This window comes from Notolepis coatsorum (genome assembly GCF_963971535.1).
Source record: "Notolepis coatsorum genome assembly, chromosome: 7".
Lineage (NCBI taxonomy): Eukaryota > Metazoa > Chordata > Actinopteri > Aulopiformes > Paralepididae > Notolepis > Notolepis coatsorum.
Genome location: NC_140171.1, coordinates 12,496,891 through 12,511,772, shown reverse-complemented (window position 1 = coordinate 12,511,772; position 14,882 = coordinate 12,496,891). Strand labels below are relative to the sequence as shown.

The 14,882-nt window shown below is 43.5% G+C and overlaps 1 protein-coding gene across 1 annotated transcript in view; it reads left to right on the top strand.

Moving 5' to 3' along the window:
- Positions 1 to 14,475, top strand: part of LOC311232625 (uncharacterized protein) — a 41,332-nt gene extending 26,857 nt beyond the window's left edge. Inside the window, exons 14-18 of the mRNA XM_084319485.1 lie at positions 3,381 to 3,460; positions 10,395 to 10,484; positions 10,565 to 10,642; positions 11,199 to 11,303; positions 13,686 to 14,475. Coding sequence (XP_084175611.1) covers positions 3,381 to 3,460; positions 10,395 to 10,484; positions 10,565 to 10,642; positions 11,199 to 11,303; positions 13,686 to 13,838 — 506 coding nt within the window. The 3' untranslated portion in view covers positions 13,839 to 14,475. The remainder of the gene's footprint in view (positions 1 to 3,380; positions 3,461 to 10,394; positions 10,485 to 10,564; positions 10,643 to 11,198; positions 11,304 to 13,685) is intronic.
- The last annotated feature ends 407 nt before the right edge of the window (positions 14,476 to 14,882 follow it).

Below are 14,882 nucleotides of genomic sequence, written 5' to 3'. Positions count from 1 at the left end.
TGGCGATCAAAGTGTTAAATGCCAGTGTGTGTGATGGCAGATATATTTGCAATATATCAAATGCAAAGTAGATTTTTCTGGGGGGGATTATTACAGGCTAGAATGTGTCAATGATTAGCAACAACACTGATTTTGATGGATTTTTTTGTAAGGGTCCCGCCTCCACCAATCACATGCGGCTCCCTTTGTGTGTGTGTGTGTGTGTGTGTGTGTGTAAAAGAGAGAGAGAGAGATAGTTCTCCAACTTGTGTGAGTTGCAGTTATCTCCTGGTTGTTCCCCACCTAGGTTATCTAACTATTGTGCCGCTGCAACTAGAAACATTGGCCTGGCCTGCTTCTAAGTTCAGTGGCCTGACTGCATAAAAAAAAAGAAAAAAAAACGATTGAGGAGTCGTCGGAGAACTTCTGCAGGTGGCACCCGCTTGAGTTGTGGCAGAAGTCTGAGGTATAGAGGGTGAAGAGGAAGGGTGACAGCAGAGTTCCTTGGGAGGTGCCGGTGTTGCTCACCAGTACGTCAGACTAGGGCTGGGCGATATAACGATAACGATAATTGATGACACAACAGTAGTGGGATTAATTAAGAACCGGGATGAATCGGCCTGAAGTTGATAGCTTTGCTGTATGGTGCAAGGAGAACGACCTGCTTTTAAACATCTCTAAGACAAAGGAAATGATAGTTGACTTCCGGCGTGGGGAGGCAGTCCACCCTCCTCTGTACATAAACGGCCAGCAGGTGGAGAGGGTAGACAGTTTCAAATTCCTCTGCATCACCATATGTGATAATTTAAAATGGTTAACACCAGCCTCATAATTAGCAAAGCCCACCAGAAGCTCCACTCCCTGCGCCAGCTTAAAAAGTTTGGTGTGTCCAGGGAGGCGATGCTCAGCTTTTACAGAGCCACTGTGGAGAGTGTCCTTACCTTCTCAATGACTGTGCGGTACGGAAACACCACCGTCCATGATAGGGGACATCTAGAAAGAACTGTACGCACAGCGTCAATAATCATCTGCTGTGATCTCCCCTCTGTGGCCTCCATTTATGCCACACAAATCAGGCGGAAAGGGGAGAAGGTGATCAGGGACCCTTCTCACCCTGCTTACGACCTCTTTAACCCCCTTCCCTCTGGCAGAAGACTCCAAAGTCTCAGGTGCAGGATATCCCGTTTTAAAAACAGTACATATCCTGAGGCTGTCCGTCACCTGAACTCAAGTACAAATGTACAGGCACTTTACACCACTAGGGCTAGCACCAGCCGACTTTAAGGCAATATGCACTTTAAACTGGAACACTGAGCTATTTATTTTAGGTACTGTAGCATTTTTTCTTTTTAATTGTTTGTGTAAAACCTTTATTGTGGGGATTGTATTGCATGTATTCTTGTGTTTTTATATTGTATGTTTTTATAATGTATGTGCTGGCACCAAGACAAATCCCAATCAACCATGTGTTGAAATGGCAATAAAGTTTTCTATTCTATTCTATAATTATCGTGAAATATCGATTTCTTTTTTTCTTTATTTTTTTTGGGGGGTTTGTGACCTGCAACATGGCAGTTTTAAAACCAGAGACAGTGGACAGACTTGTCTTTCTTGCCTGCAACTTAAAGTAATGGCTTTGCTTGTCCAAATGACAATACTGACCAAATTGAGATTTATTTTTCTCTTGTCCATTTATTTAGTTTGCTTTCTAATTTTAAAATACAGTTTGAAACCATCTGTACACTGTAGGCTATGTGTGCTAGCAGAGCTAGTCTCCAGTCACGAGTCACGGTGCACATGTGCGGTGGTTTGTCCACCAAAAAAGCGCCAAAAGAAACTAGCAGAGCCAGAACTGTTCAAATCCCCTGGAGCCACAGCCAGCAGAGAAGCCGGTTTACTTTTGCTTTCAAACCAGCTGCAGCCTGAGAACTAGAGTGTGAGGGGATGTAACACTAAAGATTTTTTATACTTATAATAATATCGAGTGATATGATATTGTTATCGATATCGTTATCGCGATATCATTTTTGGCCATATCGCCCAGCCCTACGTCAGACTGACTGTCCTGTAGTCTGATGTACTGCAGTCTGTCAGTGAGGTAGTCCTTGATCCAGGCCACCAAGCCGTGCTCCAGCTGCATCACAGAGAGCTAGCAGTGACTGCTGGATGGTGTTGAAGGCACTGGAGAAGTCGAAGAACATAATCCTCACTGAAAAAAGGTACCGTTGGGTACCGGTATCGATTCCCATGTAAAAAGAAACATTTCCAGGCTCTGTGTCCCGAGCAGACCCACCGCGTAGGCCAGATGCAAGCCACATTTTACAATAAACCTCTGTTGGGCTGCAATCACAATATCTGTCAGAAAAATCGCAATTAGATTATTTCCCAAAATTGTGCAGCCCTACTGCTGCCTGGGGCCTTGCTATGATGTTGTGTATTCTGTGAGGCTGCTGACTGGGGCTTTGCTATGATGTTGTGTATTCTGTGAGGCTGCTGACTGGGGCCTTGCTATGATGTTGTGTATTCTGTGAGGCTGCTGCCTGGGGCTTTGGTATGATGTTGTGTTTGCTGTGAAGACCTACCGCGTCTCTACAATTCGTAGCCGCATTTCTGCAGACCCCTCTCTGATTGGTTGAGGCCATTTCTGCAGACCCCTCTCTGATTGGCCGAGCGCGCGCATGCGCATGAGCCGCGACAAGCTCCTCTAGCCAGGAGTCGAAACTCCGTTAAGCTCCAGAGAGAGAGGCTGAAAACCCACAGTTGTTGCCCGACGGATGGGAGCCGAATCCCGGATCCGAGTTTTCTGATGAATAGCCCCAAAACATGGAGGTCGCGAACGCAATTTATACGCATGGAAGTATTGATTACGCCATAACGAATCATTAAAAAAATATACTGTTAACTGGAATATGTTGTGTGTGCCTTTACACATATGTTGGATAGGATTATGTAATTGGTTTGTCATTAAAAACCAATAATAATCGCTCGCCAGGCTTCACTGTCTTACTAATAATAACTAATTCCTTGGTCAATAGAAGTCTCTGTGATACTTTCTGAATATGATTTGGGAACATGGGCAGGCCGCGAAATAACAACGTTACAATGTACAGTTTCTGACACCTGGCTGTGTTGTGAAATGTGTATAACGTTATGAATAAACCTCGAAGTCACGCGAAATAACTTTATACGTGAATCTGGTAGTACATTTCCAATCAGAGAGGGGCTTCGCTCAACCAATCAGAGAGGGGTCTGCAGAAATGGAGCTCAACCAATCAGAGAGGGGTCTGCAGAAATGCGGCTACGAATTGTAGAGACTCAGACCTACCACACATCCCCTGTCGGTCTGAGACAAATGTTTCTTTTATAAGACGAGCTAAACCTTCTCCCTTCCTCCTCCCTAGGGGCCACACCGCTGTCGCGTCCTGAGCTGGTCATGTATTTTGTCAGGCTTCTGAAGGCCTGTCCTGCTGTCTATGACGATGTGAGTATATAGCACAGGAGAACAACAAGAGGATATTATAATAAGATATAGAGTTGCATCAATAACCATAATAAGATATAGAGTTGTTGTAACCATACTAAAGAATGCAACCATTCATAGCTGCGAATGACCAATACCAACCATTTTCACCATAGAGAATCATATTTTTGGATCTGAATGTTTAGTGTCAATTGAAGTCCGACCTCCTACTACAGGGTTCTCGCAGGGTCTTACAAAGTCTTACATTTAATAAAATACCTTAAAGTCTTAAAAAGGTCTTAACCTCTTAACACTTTCAGTGCCATAAACGAGAATTCTCGTTTCTGGGTCGTTTTAATTTTTATTTGAATACCCTATTCAATGTCGGGGAGCTGTATGTTGCCTGTAAAAGGCATACTGGGACTTCAAAGGTGCAGTACCGGCCAGATCCTCCCAGGCGGCGGTATCGAGCACCCTTTGAAAACTTGTATCTTCGGCTGTGCGTCGACTATATGGGTCCGGGTCAGCTATTTTTCTCTGGGCTAGACGGAACGGTTATAACGCTCGGATTGAGAAGAATCAAATACTCCCGATCCATGTTGTGTGGTGGATTATGTTGGCGACACGATGGACATCAATACTTGGAATGGCGATCAGATAATTGGAATATTCTTTTTGGGGTACATCCTAGTCAAGATCAGGGCTATATGATATCAATCTTGCGTTGATCCAAGAATGTCTTCATTGTGATCCGAGCGTATGTGTGTAACATTAGTCTACAACGTAATCCGTTGGTGACGATCAAAGCATCAAAAAACGACCCCCCCCCCCCCCCCCCCCCCCCCCCCCCACCCTTTCATGCATTCATGATGGAACATAATACCTATCATATGCATTTAATTTTTTTATTGTAGCGTGTGTAGGCACGAAACGCCAATGCATTTAGTATAATACACGTTGCGGGCTATTACCAGCCTCCCAGGAATTACCGGAATGTATGGATGAATTTTTTTTTTCTTTTTCACATCTTGAATGGAAGGTTCTTACGGTCAAATTACCATGGTATTGTATCCATAGCTATAATATAACGTATAGTTATAGCTAGGGATGGGAATCGAAAACCGGTTCCCGTTGGGAATCGCATGCCTCCGTGACTATCAATTCCTCTTATCGCTGCCAAGGTTTTTTGACAGTTGCACATTTTAAAACAATAACGTTAGCGCCACGCATTAAGGGCTCGAAATTGCCTGGGTTTTGGTCATATGCTCCCGAAATGCTCCTGCTGTTTGACTGTTTCTATGTGCAGTGAAAACTACTCCAATGCTTTAGAACCTAGTCATTAATTTAATTCAGGGCAACCTACCGTTAGCCGAGGAGCTAACGCTAGCTAAAGTTGGCTAACCAAGCTCACACAGACACACGGAGACAGACGCACTGCTCAGGTAGAAAAAGGGTGGGGGCGAGCGGGGACCGGGGAGGGAGCAGACTCTGTGTGTGTTTGATTTTATTTTATTACGGATCCCCATTAGCTGGTGCCATGGCAACCAGCTAGTCTTCCTGGGGTCCACATACAAAAACAATTATTGCAAAACAGAATTATTAAAAGTCAGTACTCAACATACAATACACAATGAAACTAACAATTAAGATGGCTAAAATGACATGCAAGCAAAGAAACGGAAAACAAAATACAAAATACAGTGTTAAATACAATTTAAGATTGTTTTTAAAATTGAATCTTTTTAAGAATTGCTTTTAGAATGCTCATCAATGTTACTAAAACATCAATTTCACCATACCTTTAAAAAGAAAAGAAAAAAAAACAAAGTAATCAGAAGACGTTTTGGATAACATGGCTGCAGCTACACTCATGCATGACATATATTAATTTCCTTCCGGATTATGGCTCCTTTGAGTTTCTTTTTGAAACTGTCCTTGTTGTATGTAATGGGATCCTATTCCAGTATGTTATGGCTCTATACATTGCAGTTTTCTTTAGAGCGTTGGTTCTAGGCAGAGGTAGGGTGAAGAGGTAGGGTGAAGTGTGTGTGTGCGCGCTGGTCTTCTGAAAGAAGTCAGAGGAATAACAACCTGTTGAATGCAACTACGGTTCAATAGATTAAATTAGTTTAAGATTTTGAACTGTAGTTACATTCAACAGGTCGTTATTCAATAGATTAAATTAGTTTAAGATAATAATACACTTTATTTGTATAGCACCTTTCATACAGAAACTACAGCTCAAAGTGCTTCACAACAGAAAAAAGACAGGCATAAAATGAGCACATAAAGTGCAGACATATAAAATCAGAATCTCAAATACATTATTTGGCGGTCAGGTGGCGTAGCGGAGATTGTGCTCGTCACCAATTCAAGAGGCTGCGGTCTCGACTCCCGGAGAGTCAGCATTGCCTTGGCTTGGGCTGATCGCTATACTAACTCGTTTGGCTGAGTTAGGGGGAGGGAAGCCTTGGGTGGGTCCTGGGCGTTTGTGGACAGCGACCCCTACAGTTCGGTCGGGGCGCCTGCACAGCGACGGTAGGATCTGGAGAAAGGTAGTGTGACCTTGCACATGTGTCGGAGGAAAGCATGTGACAGTCTCCGGCCTCCCGGACCAACAGTAGGGGGGGGGGCGGCAACAACCAGGAAGGGGGTTGGGAATTGGCATAACGACTAACAGTGGGATGGGAGAAAAATCGGAAAAAGGAGGGGGAAAAAGGTAATAGAAAAAAAAATAGATTATTTAATTTAAGTGTATAATACATATATATATATTTAATTTTTTACAGTTTTTGTATTTTTCTGACATGGGGGCTCAACAATAAATGACAATCAGAAATGTCAAGTTGCATGTTGTTATTCTAACAGCTTTGGATTGATGGCGCTGAATGATGGAAAATGTAGTCATTTTGAGAAGAGGACATCCAGAGCTTTCAATGAGCGTTGGAATTTTTCAAAACTACACATCCCAGGTCTCTAGCTTTCGGCAAGCAAATGACTTCCTGGTTATTTTTTATTTTTCTTATTACTCTAGACCAGGGGTCAGCAACCTTTTTGACATGGAGTGCCTGTTTGAAATATAGTTGTAACTAGTGTGCCTCAACAATATTCCATGCATCGTAAATTTTTTCTCATCAGGTATTTTTAATGATAATTTTTACATTATTACATCATTGTTATTGTTATTATTAACAATATTATTATGATGGTTGTATCAACCCTAAATCTGAGTTGGGAGGGGGGGGATGCAATGCAGACAAACAGCTGCATACAGTGCGACCATTTCACTCACATTTGCCCATTCATTTTTGGACACATCACACACCATCGGTGTGTGTACTGTACGTGTGCTGCCATAGCTCCACCTACAGGCCTAATGGAGAACACCAGGATGTGAATGGAGGGTGAATGTGAGGTATGTGTAAATACGTTTTGATTGATCGCAAGACTACACTGTAAAAAATAAATAATAATAAGTTACCAGAACTTAAAAATATTGAGTTCAGTTACTGTGCATTAAGGTTTTCAGTTTTCAATCCATAATAAGTTAACAGAAAAATAAGTACACAACCACATTATTTCAACCTAATAAAACTATGTTTATTGTCATTGTTTTAAGAACACAAGTTGACTTGGTAATACTCACATTTTGAGTAAAAACAATTGCTTTTAACATGTGCAATGTTCAATGAAATAGAAAAATAAATAATACAATTTGTTGATTAATCACACTGGTCACAATGGTGACCGTAATAATGTTTTTGTTATAAGGCTCTGCAAATGTTACTGAATGATGTAGCAATGTATTTCCAGCTAAATTGAAATAATAAACAAAGGGTCTCAATTAAATATGTGGTAGTAAAAAGATCCTGTGGGAGGATCTCAACAAGATAAATGCGACAACAGTGCAAAATATATCACTATAACATTTATAAATAAAATATATATTATATATATATATTATTATTATTTATATATATATATATTTTTTGCTGCCCCCTAGGGGTGCCTATGAAAATGCCCCCGCGTGCCTATGCCTAGGGTTGCCTACCCCTGCTCTAGAATCTTAGAATACAGAGGCGCCTCGCTGAGGTGTTTTAAACGTAGTGAAGGTCAATTATTTTGCGACAATGACCGAGTCTAGCTATACATTATCCCGCTTATTACATGGCTAACTTACTGACAATATACCTAATTAATTTTACACCATCGACAAGACGAGATCAAATGCAGACGCAGTTGTTCTGTGGCGCCGTCCGCTGTCAGCAGCCGGCAGGTGTGTGGACTGATTGTAATGATGCAGTGTGTGTCAGTGCGCTTGATTGCGAACAGCGGTCATTATTGCTCGGCAGAGGTCCGTTATCGAGTAATAACGGACCTCTGACGAGTGCTATTGACCAATCACAATCAAGCATTTCGGCGAATGTTAAAACGACATTATCCCTTACATATTGGAGCGCAGTTAGTTTGTCTCCCCTATTTTGAGCATTTAGCAACCATCCGATTTTAAAATGGCGGAGCTCTGGCAAGAATAAGAAACCTACTGTACATTATATAATAATGTGGCGCCGTTTCTGATTATTGATTACCAATAACTGCATTAGCCTCAGTAGCCTTATTCTAAACTTGGGCGCTGCAGTGTTGAGTGCATAGTAGTAGAGACCTATTAGTATAGTAGGAAGAGTGCATGATAAAAGATGGTTCTTTAGTTTTTTGGTAAATTTTTGATTTTAAGTGAAGAAGAAACATAGAAAATTGGAAACATAGAATATACTATGCAATATTAGTATTGCATAGTATATTGTATGGTAACTCAGTTACTTCTATTCTGCATCGAACATTGTACATATGTATATACCGAACACTGTGTGACTTCTATTTTTACTTCTATTATTACATGCTACACTATTTTATTTCATACTTATCTCTTGTCTAGCACAGTCTCTGGAGCGTAACGGAAAGAAGCATTTTGTATAAAGGTATTCTGTACTTCTGTTATTTTTTTTTTTTTTTTTTTTTAATCTTTTTTCCCCCTCCATTTTTCCTCCGATTTTCTCCCATCCCAATGTTAGTCGTATGCCAATTCCCAATCCCTTCCTGGTCGCTGCGCACTTACCCCCCACAGTCAGATCATCTGGGAGAGTGGAGGCTATCACGTGCTTCCTCCGACACACGTCCAGCCAATCAACCGCTTCTTTTCACCTGGCAGCGCGGATCCTCCCTGAGAGGGCGTAGCGTGTGGAAGGATCACACTATCCCACTCAGGTCTTATCCGCGCTTAGCAGGCGCCCCGACCGAACTGTAGGAGTCGCTGTTTACAACGACCCGGACCCACCCCGCCAGCTTCTCCCACCCTCTAATACAGCCAATTGTATTAGTGTGAAGGAAAGGATCTAAGGGGGGTAGTGTGATCCTTCCACACGTTACACCCTCTCAGTGAGAGTCCGCGTTGCCAGGTGAAAAGAAGCGGTTGATTGGCTATACATGTGTCGGAGGAAGCACGTGACCGACCGTAGGGGGTAGGTGCGCAGCGACCAGGAAGGGGATTGGGAATTGGCATAACGACTAACATTGGGATGGGAGAAAAACGTAGGAAAAAGGAGGGGAAAAAATAAAATAAAAAAAAAAAGACCACTGAAGCTAGGTTCTCGTCCATACCAGTGTGGCAGCCTAATCTGCAAAGTTTCCCAGCATATATTGTGCTGGCAAGCCAGATACACAAACACCAGCCTCTTGCAGGGTCATGTGCTCCTGCCTTAGATAAACTTCCCAAGCTGGACACTGGAATGCACTGAGGTCATAATTCCAATTTCCCCAGCTGGGAGCTTCCGACCTGCCACTTTGAATGGATGCGGCAACAAGCCCAATGGGACTTATTATTATATCTTATTTTTTTTCTTTCTACCATCCCAATTTAGTCATTATGCCAATTCCATTCCTGGTCGTTGCGGGCATTGCCCTACTGTTGGTCTGGGGAGGGTGTAGACCAGTGGTAGATTTTTTTTTTTTTTTTAAATCACAGTAAAGACAAAATGTACACATAAACAACCATGGACCACAACGTCTTCATCCATAGAAGAACAAATGAGGATGAGTTGGAGACGGGGCAGAAGGAAGCACAGCTTATCTAGTCCTGCCCCTTTCTTACACTATCATGACAGTTAAAATAAAACGCTCTCTACCAGATGGAGAGAAAAAATTATAATACATAAAATAAGGTAAAAAAACAACAATACAACCATTATTTTTTAGTTTTGAAGAAATCAAAACATTCCCTAAACATTCCTTGAGAGCGACTATCTATTTGTCTATCAGTGATTCATTTATTATTATTTTTTTTAACTGTGCACTATTATTGCTCTGTTTTGTTTCTATGACGGTACCCATGGTGATTTCACTGGGATGTGGGTACATTTCCTGATTCAGAGCCTACATTTAAATTCAACTTATTTGGACATAGCAGCTCAAATCTTTTTAAATAAAAATAAATTATACTTGAACGCACAGAGGAAATTGGTATCTATAAGAAGAAGACGACTTTATTGTCAATGTACACGGAGGCAATTCAAATTTGTCTTTTCGCCAATCCCTCCTAGTCCTCAACACATGCATTTCATCAGAGAGGTTAGAGTGCAGGTCACCCGCAGTACAGCGCCCCTGGAACAGGTTTGGGGTTCAGTGCCTTGCTCAAGGGCACTTAGGCAGAATGGTGTGCACCGTAGATGTAATACCAGCCACCCTTCAGCCACCAGCTGGAATACACCCTCCTGTCAGTGACTGGGTTCGAACCAGCAACCTTTCGGTTACTGGCCGGCCACTTTACCTCTAGGCCATCCTGCCTACCTCACTGTTGCCCATCTTCTTGTCAGACTCTGGAGAAGGCGGTCATGTCCCATGATGTTGGCGTGTTCCTTTTTAAGCTGGCCTCTCCCTTTACGATGCGTTTGTGTTCCAGTGTCAATGTTGGGCCCATCTGCTGGAGCTGGTCAACACGCCGTCGGACCCACAGGTCCCTCTGGTGGAGCCCAGTCCCACCTTCATACAGGTACGTCTCTCTCCTCTCTCCCTCTCCTCAGCTTCCTGTCTCCTGTGTTTCTTCACACCGTGTCTCCCATCTCTCTCCAGGATGCGAGGACATTCTCCAGACAAGTGCTGGACTACGAGATGTCCTGCAGACTCCCCTCGGTGTTAACCAGTGGAAATGTATGTGCATTTTACATACACACACATACACACGCGCACACACACACACACACGCATACATATATTTACATTTAGTCATTTAGCTGAAGTTTTTATACAAAGCGACTTACAAGTTTTGTACAACTCTATCAGCTGAGTAACAATAAACACTTTGTAACAACAGTAACCGTAAACATTTAGGTAGTCAAAACAAAAGTCACGAAAGAAGAATAAAGAATTAAATACGGTCCGGGATATACATTCTGAGATATGTATATACAGCCAAAAATATACAGTAAAATGTACAGTAATTAGTGTAAAATTGTAAAATGTCGATTTAAAAGTAAATGTCCAGGAAGATTATGCCAGATTGTACTCTGTGCTCAGTGATGCGTTATAAAGTCTGATGGCTGTTGGTGTGTTTGTGTGTGTGTGTTCAAGAGTCTTGTGGTTTGTGGGGGAAAAAAGCTGTCCCTGAACCTGTTGTGTTTGTCTATCTGTATCTATCTGTGTGTGTGTTTGTCGATCTCTGTGTGTGTGTGTGTGTGTTTGTTTATCTGTGTGCGTGTGTGTCCAGGAGTTCAAGGACCAGGCCTTGTTGCTGTTCGTAACGGAGGCTCTGGCTCAGCGCGTCCTCCAGTCCCCTCGCAAACCAGCGTTCCCCTTCATCGGCGCCTTCAAGGTAGCTTCCTCTTCCTGGCTCTCTGACATCACTTCCTGTCCTTGGAAAGAGGCGCAGCGGTGGCCTAAAGGATGGAGAAGTGGGCTTGTGACCGGAAGGTTGCTGGTTAGAACCCCCCGGACCTCAATCTCAATACACACCACTGATGTGCCCTTGAGCAAGGCACGTAACCCTCAACCTCTCCAGTGGAGATGCTCGATGGCCAACAGTGTATTGACTGTGGCTGTACTGAGGAGCTCCCAGGTGTGAATGTGTGGTTCTGTGGGAGTGTAAAAAAATAAAACATCCAGATCCAACGCAGCTAGGCAGTGGCTTCAATGTGACAGTGGGTGGCCATACTTGTTGGCTCATGCTCATTTATCCCTATGGTATTTCGTGTTCTTTTCAAGCCGAGTCATCCTGCAAAGCATTTAGCTTTAGATGAAGAAGCAGCGCTGAGAAGCGGCTACCGCCAGCTGTGTAGCCCGTTAGCTTTGCAGTAGCTCTACAGCCACAGTGAGCTGCCTTGACGTAGGAAACATCGTCCCGCTTCTTTGACTCGGCTGTGATGTGCCACGGTCCACATTTAGTATAATTTACGCCAAAACTTCTTTGATGACAATTTCGCATGGCACCAGCAGGTGTCATGCTAACTAGTCTGGCTTAGCTAGCAGGTGTTTTGAGACTCTTGGGTCCGGATCAGACTGTAGGGCTTTTTAGAAGTTTTGTGTTGCCATTGAAAGTGGGATAATGTGGAGAATGTGGCTAATGTGGATAACACTCTTCGAAATGACGGTAGAAGCATCTCCATGACCTGCGCATGCATCTTACAAAATGTCCCTCACAAAACATACATGTACAACAAGTGAGTGAGTGAGTGAGTGACAATTTGCCACATATAGCCCACGGTGACAATCCTGCACCTTGTGGGGAAGAACACGGGTTAAACGGCCACTGTGGAGGTGCCGACGCTTCAGGCCTGGCTTCAGATCAACGTGTGCTTTGTGTTTGTAACCAAGGAGTCTTCTCTTCCAAACCCAAAGGCACAATGGAGTTCATTGAAGAGATCAAGCCTCAACCTTCTGTCCATTAGATCTTACTATGGACAGGCTTCGCACAAGGTCCTTGAAGTGCTTAAAGTGCTTGATTATTTTTACAAAAAAAAAGTCAAGGCCTGGAATTCCTTAACCAGCCCATTTTTAACAAGGTGCTTAAAAAGTCCTTGGAATTCAAATCAACCTTTCGCATTGAAAGTTTTGTTCATCCATGATACAATTGTAATGAATCAAGAAATAGCATTTTTTTTTAACTAATTGTCGGAAATTGGTTTTAAGCCATAAATATTGGATAAAAAAAAACAATTTAAAAAAAAAATTAATCAAATCTTTCTTTATTTTCAATAATAATATTTTTCTCCCATCCCAATTTAGTCGTTATGCCAATTCCCCCCTCCCCTTCCTGGTTGTTGTGCGCATTTGCCCCCTACTTGCCGGTCTAGGGAGCCCTGAAGTCTATCACATGCTTCCTCCGATACATAGGAGACAGCCAGCAGCCTCTTTTCACCTGACAGCGTGGACTCTCATTGGTCAAGTGTAACGTGTGGGAGGATCACACTACCTTCACCAGTTCCTTCCCTCGCTGTGCAGGTGCCCTGACCGACCTGTAGGAGTCGCTGTTTACAACGACCAGGATACCACCCACCGGCTTCCCTCCTGCTGACTCTGCCAATTGTGTCAGTATGACGACCGGCCCAAGCCGGAGGCACCCTTGACAGCCGGATTCGATACCAGTGTCTCTGCGGTGGTAGACAGACGCTTAGTCCGCCCATATACGAAACTTTTTAAAGTTTAATTGGATCCTTTTAAATGCCCTTTTTAAAATGAAAAATAGTGCTTGGAAAAGTACTTGAAAGTCCTTGAATTTCATTTTGCAATGAAAGTCTGTGGGAACCCTGTATGCACTAGTTTAGCTGGGGAACAGTTCGGACCGAAGTGCGTTTCCCCTCACGGCTATTGTATTGGCAAACACTGCGGCGGGAGATACACTTGGGTCTGTATCGAATGTTTCATGTGGTCAAAGCTGAAGCCGTCTAAAGATGGTTGCACTGGAATGTTTTGTGTGTTGCTAGGAAACGGCTAAAACTACTTTACTTCCTGTTGCAGTGTTTGTTTACCCTTTCACTGCGACAATACCCGAGGTTAACCCTTTCACTGCCACACGACAAAGGGTTACCCATTTCACCGTCACACTACAGAATGTTAACCCTTTCACTACCACGCTACAGACGGTAGTAGTAGTAGTAGGGTTTTAATATCCACAGTAGAGCGAGGCCTGTTGGCGACGAACAAATTGTTTTAGAATTTACTTTCAGATCAACTTGTTTCTTTCCCGTCTCTCCTCCAGGACAACATGTGGTGTTTCCGGTATCTCTGTGACAGCCTCACCTCCTCTCCTGACACCTACCACTACTTCATGCACCGCCTGCGCCTAGACCTGCACCTAGACCTGCGCCTAGACCCGCACCTGCATCCGCAACCCCGCCACCACCCCCGCTAAACAAGGAATCATGTGTCATCAGCTGAGATCAACTATTTGATTGGTTGGAGTTGAGCTGTTTTATCATCGTTACTCAGCTGAAACAGTTGTGCCCTTTTGGGGCGCCTGTTAACACTTTGAATGCCACAGACGTGTATTGTCGTCTTATCAGCCCCCCCCCCTGAATGCCCACGACGACAATTATTGTTTTATTTTTTTATTAGCGATCTGAATTCATATTTCATCAACCGAGTCTCCCGTTGGTATACCAGCCCCATCAGCAGCTCAGAATGGAAAAAAGCGCCCCCTATCGTCTATCCCTGAAAACTGCACGTCAGTCGCTTAGACTGACCTGGGATCAGTGATATGTAGAGGTGGGGCCGCGTGTAGCTTTATGCCAAGCAAGCAGTGCAAAAATTTACCGTAGTGGCATGCAGTAATGCGCCTTTCATTTTCGCGGAAATAGGCTGTCTATTGCCATTCTCTTTGACAAACTCTAACCTTAACCAGCTCCTTAACAGCGCCTAAACTTAACCGTTCTAACCTTAACCAACTCCGAAACAATGCCTAACCTTAACCTTAACCATAGAAATTATATTGCCATTCTCTTTGACAAACTCTAACCTTAACCAGCTCCTTAACAGCGCCTAAACTTAACCGTTCTAACCTTAACCAACTCCGAAACAATGCCTAACCTTAATCGGCGAAAGAATACACGTTAAAAAAAAATCACGTTAAAAAATATTTTCGATGGGATTCGAACTCGCCAGCAAACAAGCCATAGGATCCACAGCCATGTGTCCTAGCCAATTGAGCTATTTGTTGGATACTGAATAAGGGGCGGTGACTTATATATATTGAGCTCCGCTCGTGTCGCATGCGCGGGCACCTCGCGCGAGCACGCCGGCGCACGCACGCACCTGAGCGAGCACGCCGCCGCCGGTGCACGCACGGTAGCATTTGTCTGAAAAGAAGGGCGCTTTACCGCACTAGCGTGCGGTGACGAATGCGGAAGCATTTTTGCACTGCTTGCTTGGCATTAACGTACAGGCGGTGGGGCCAGCT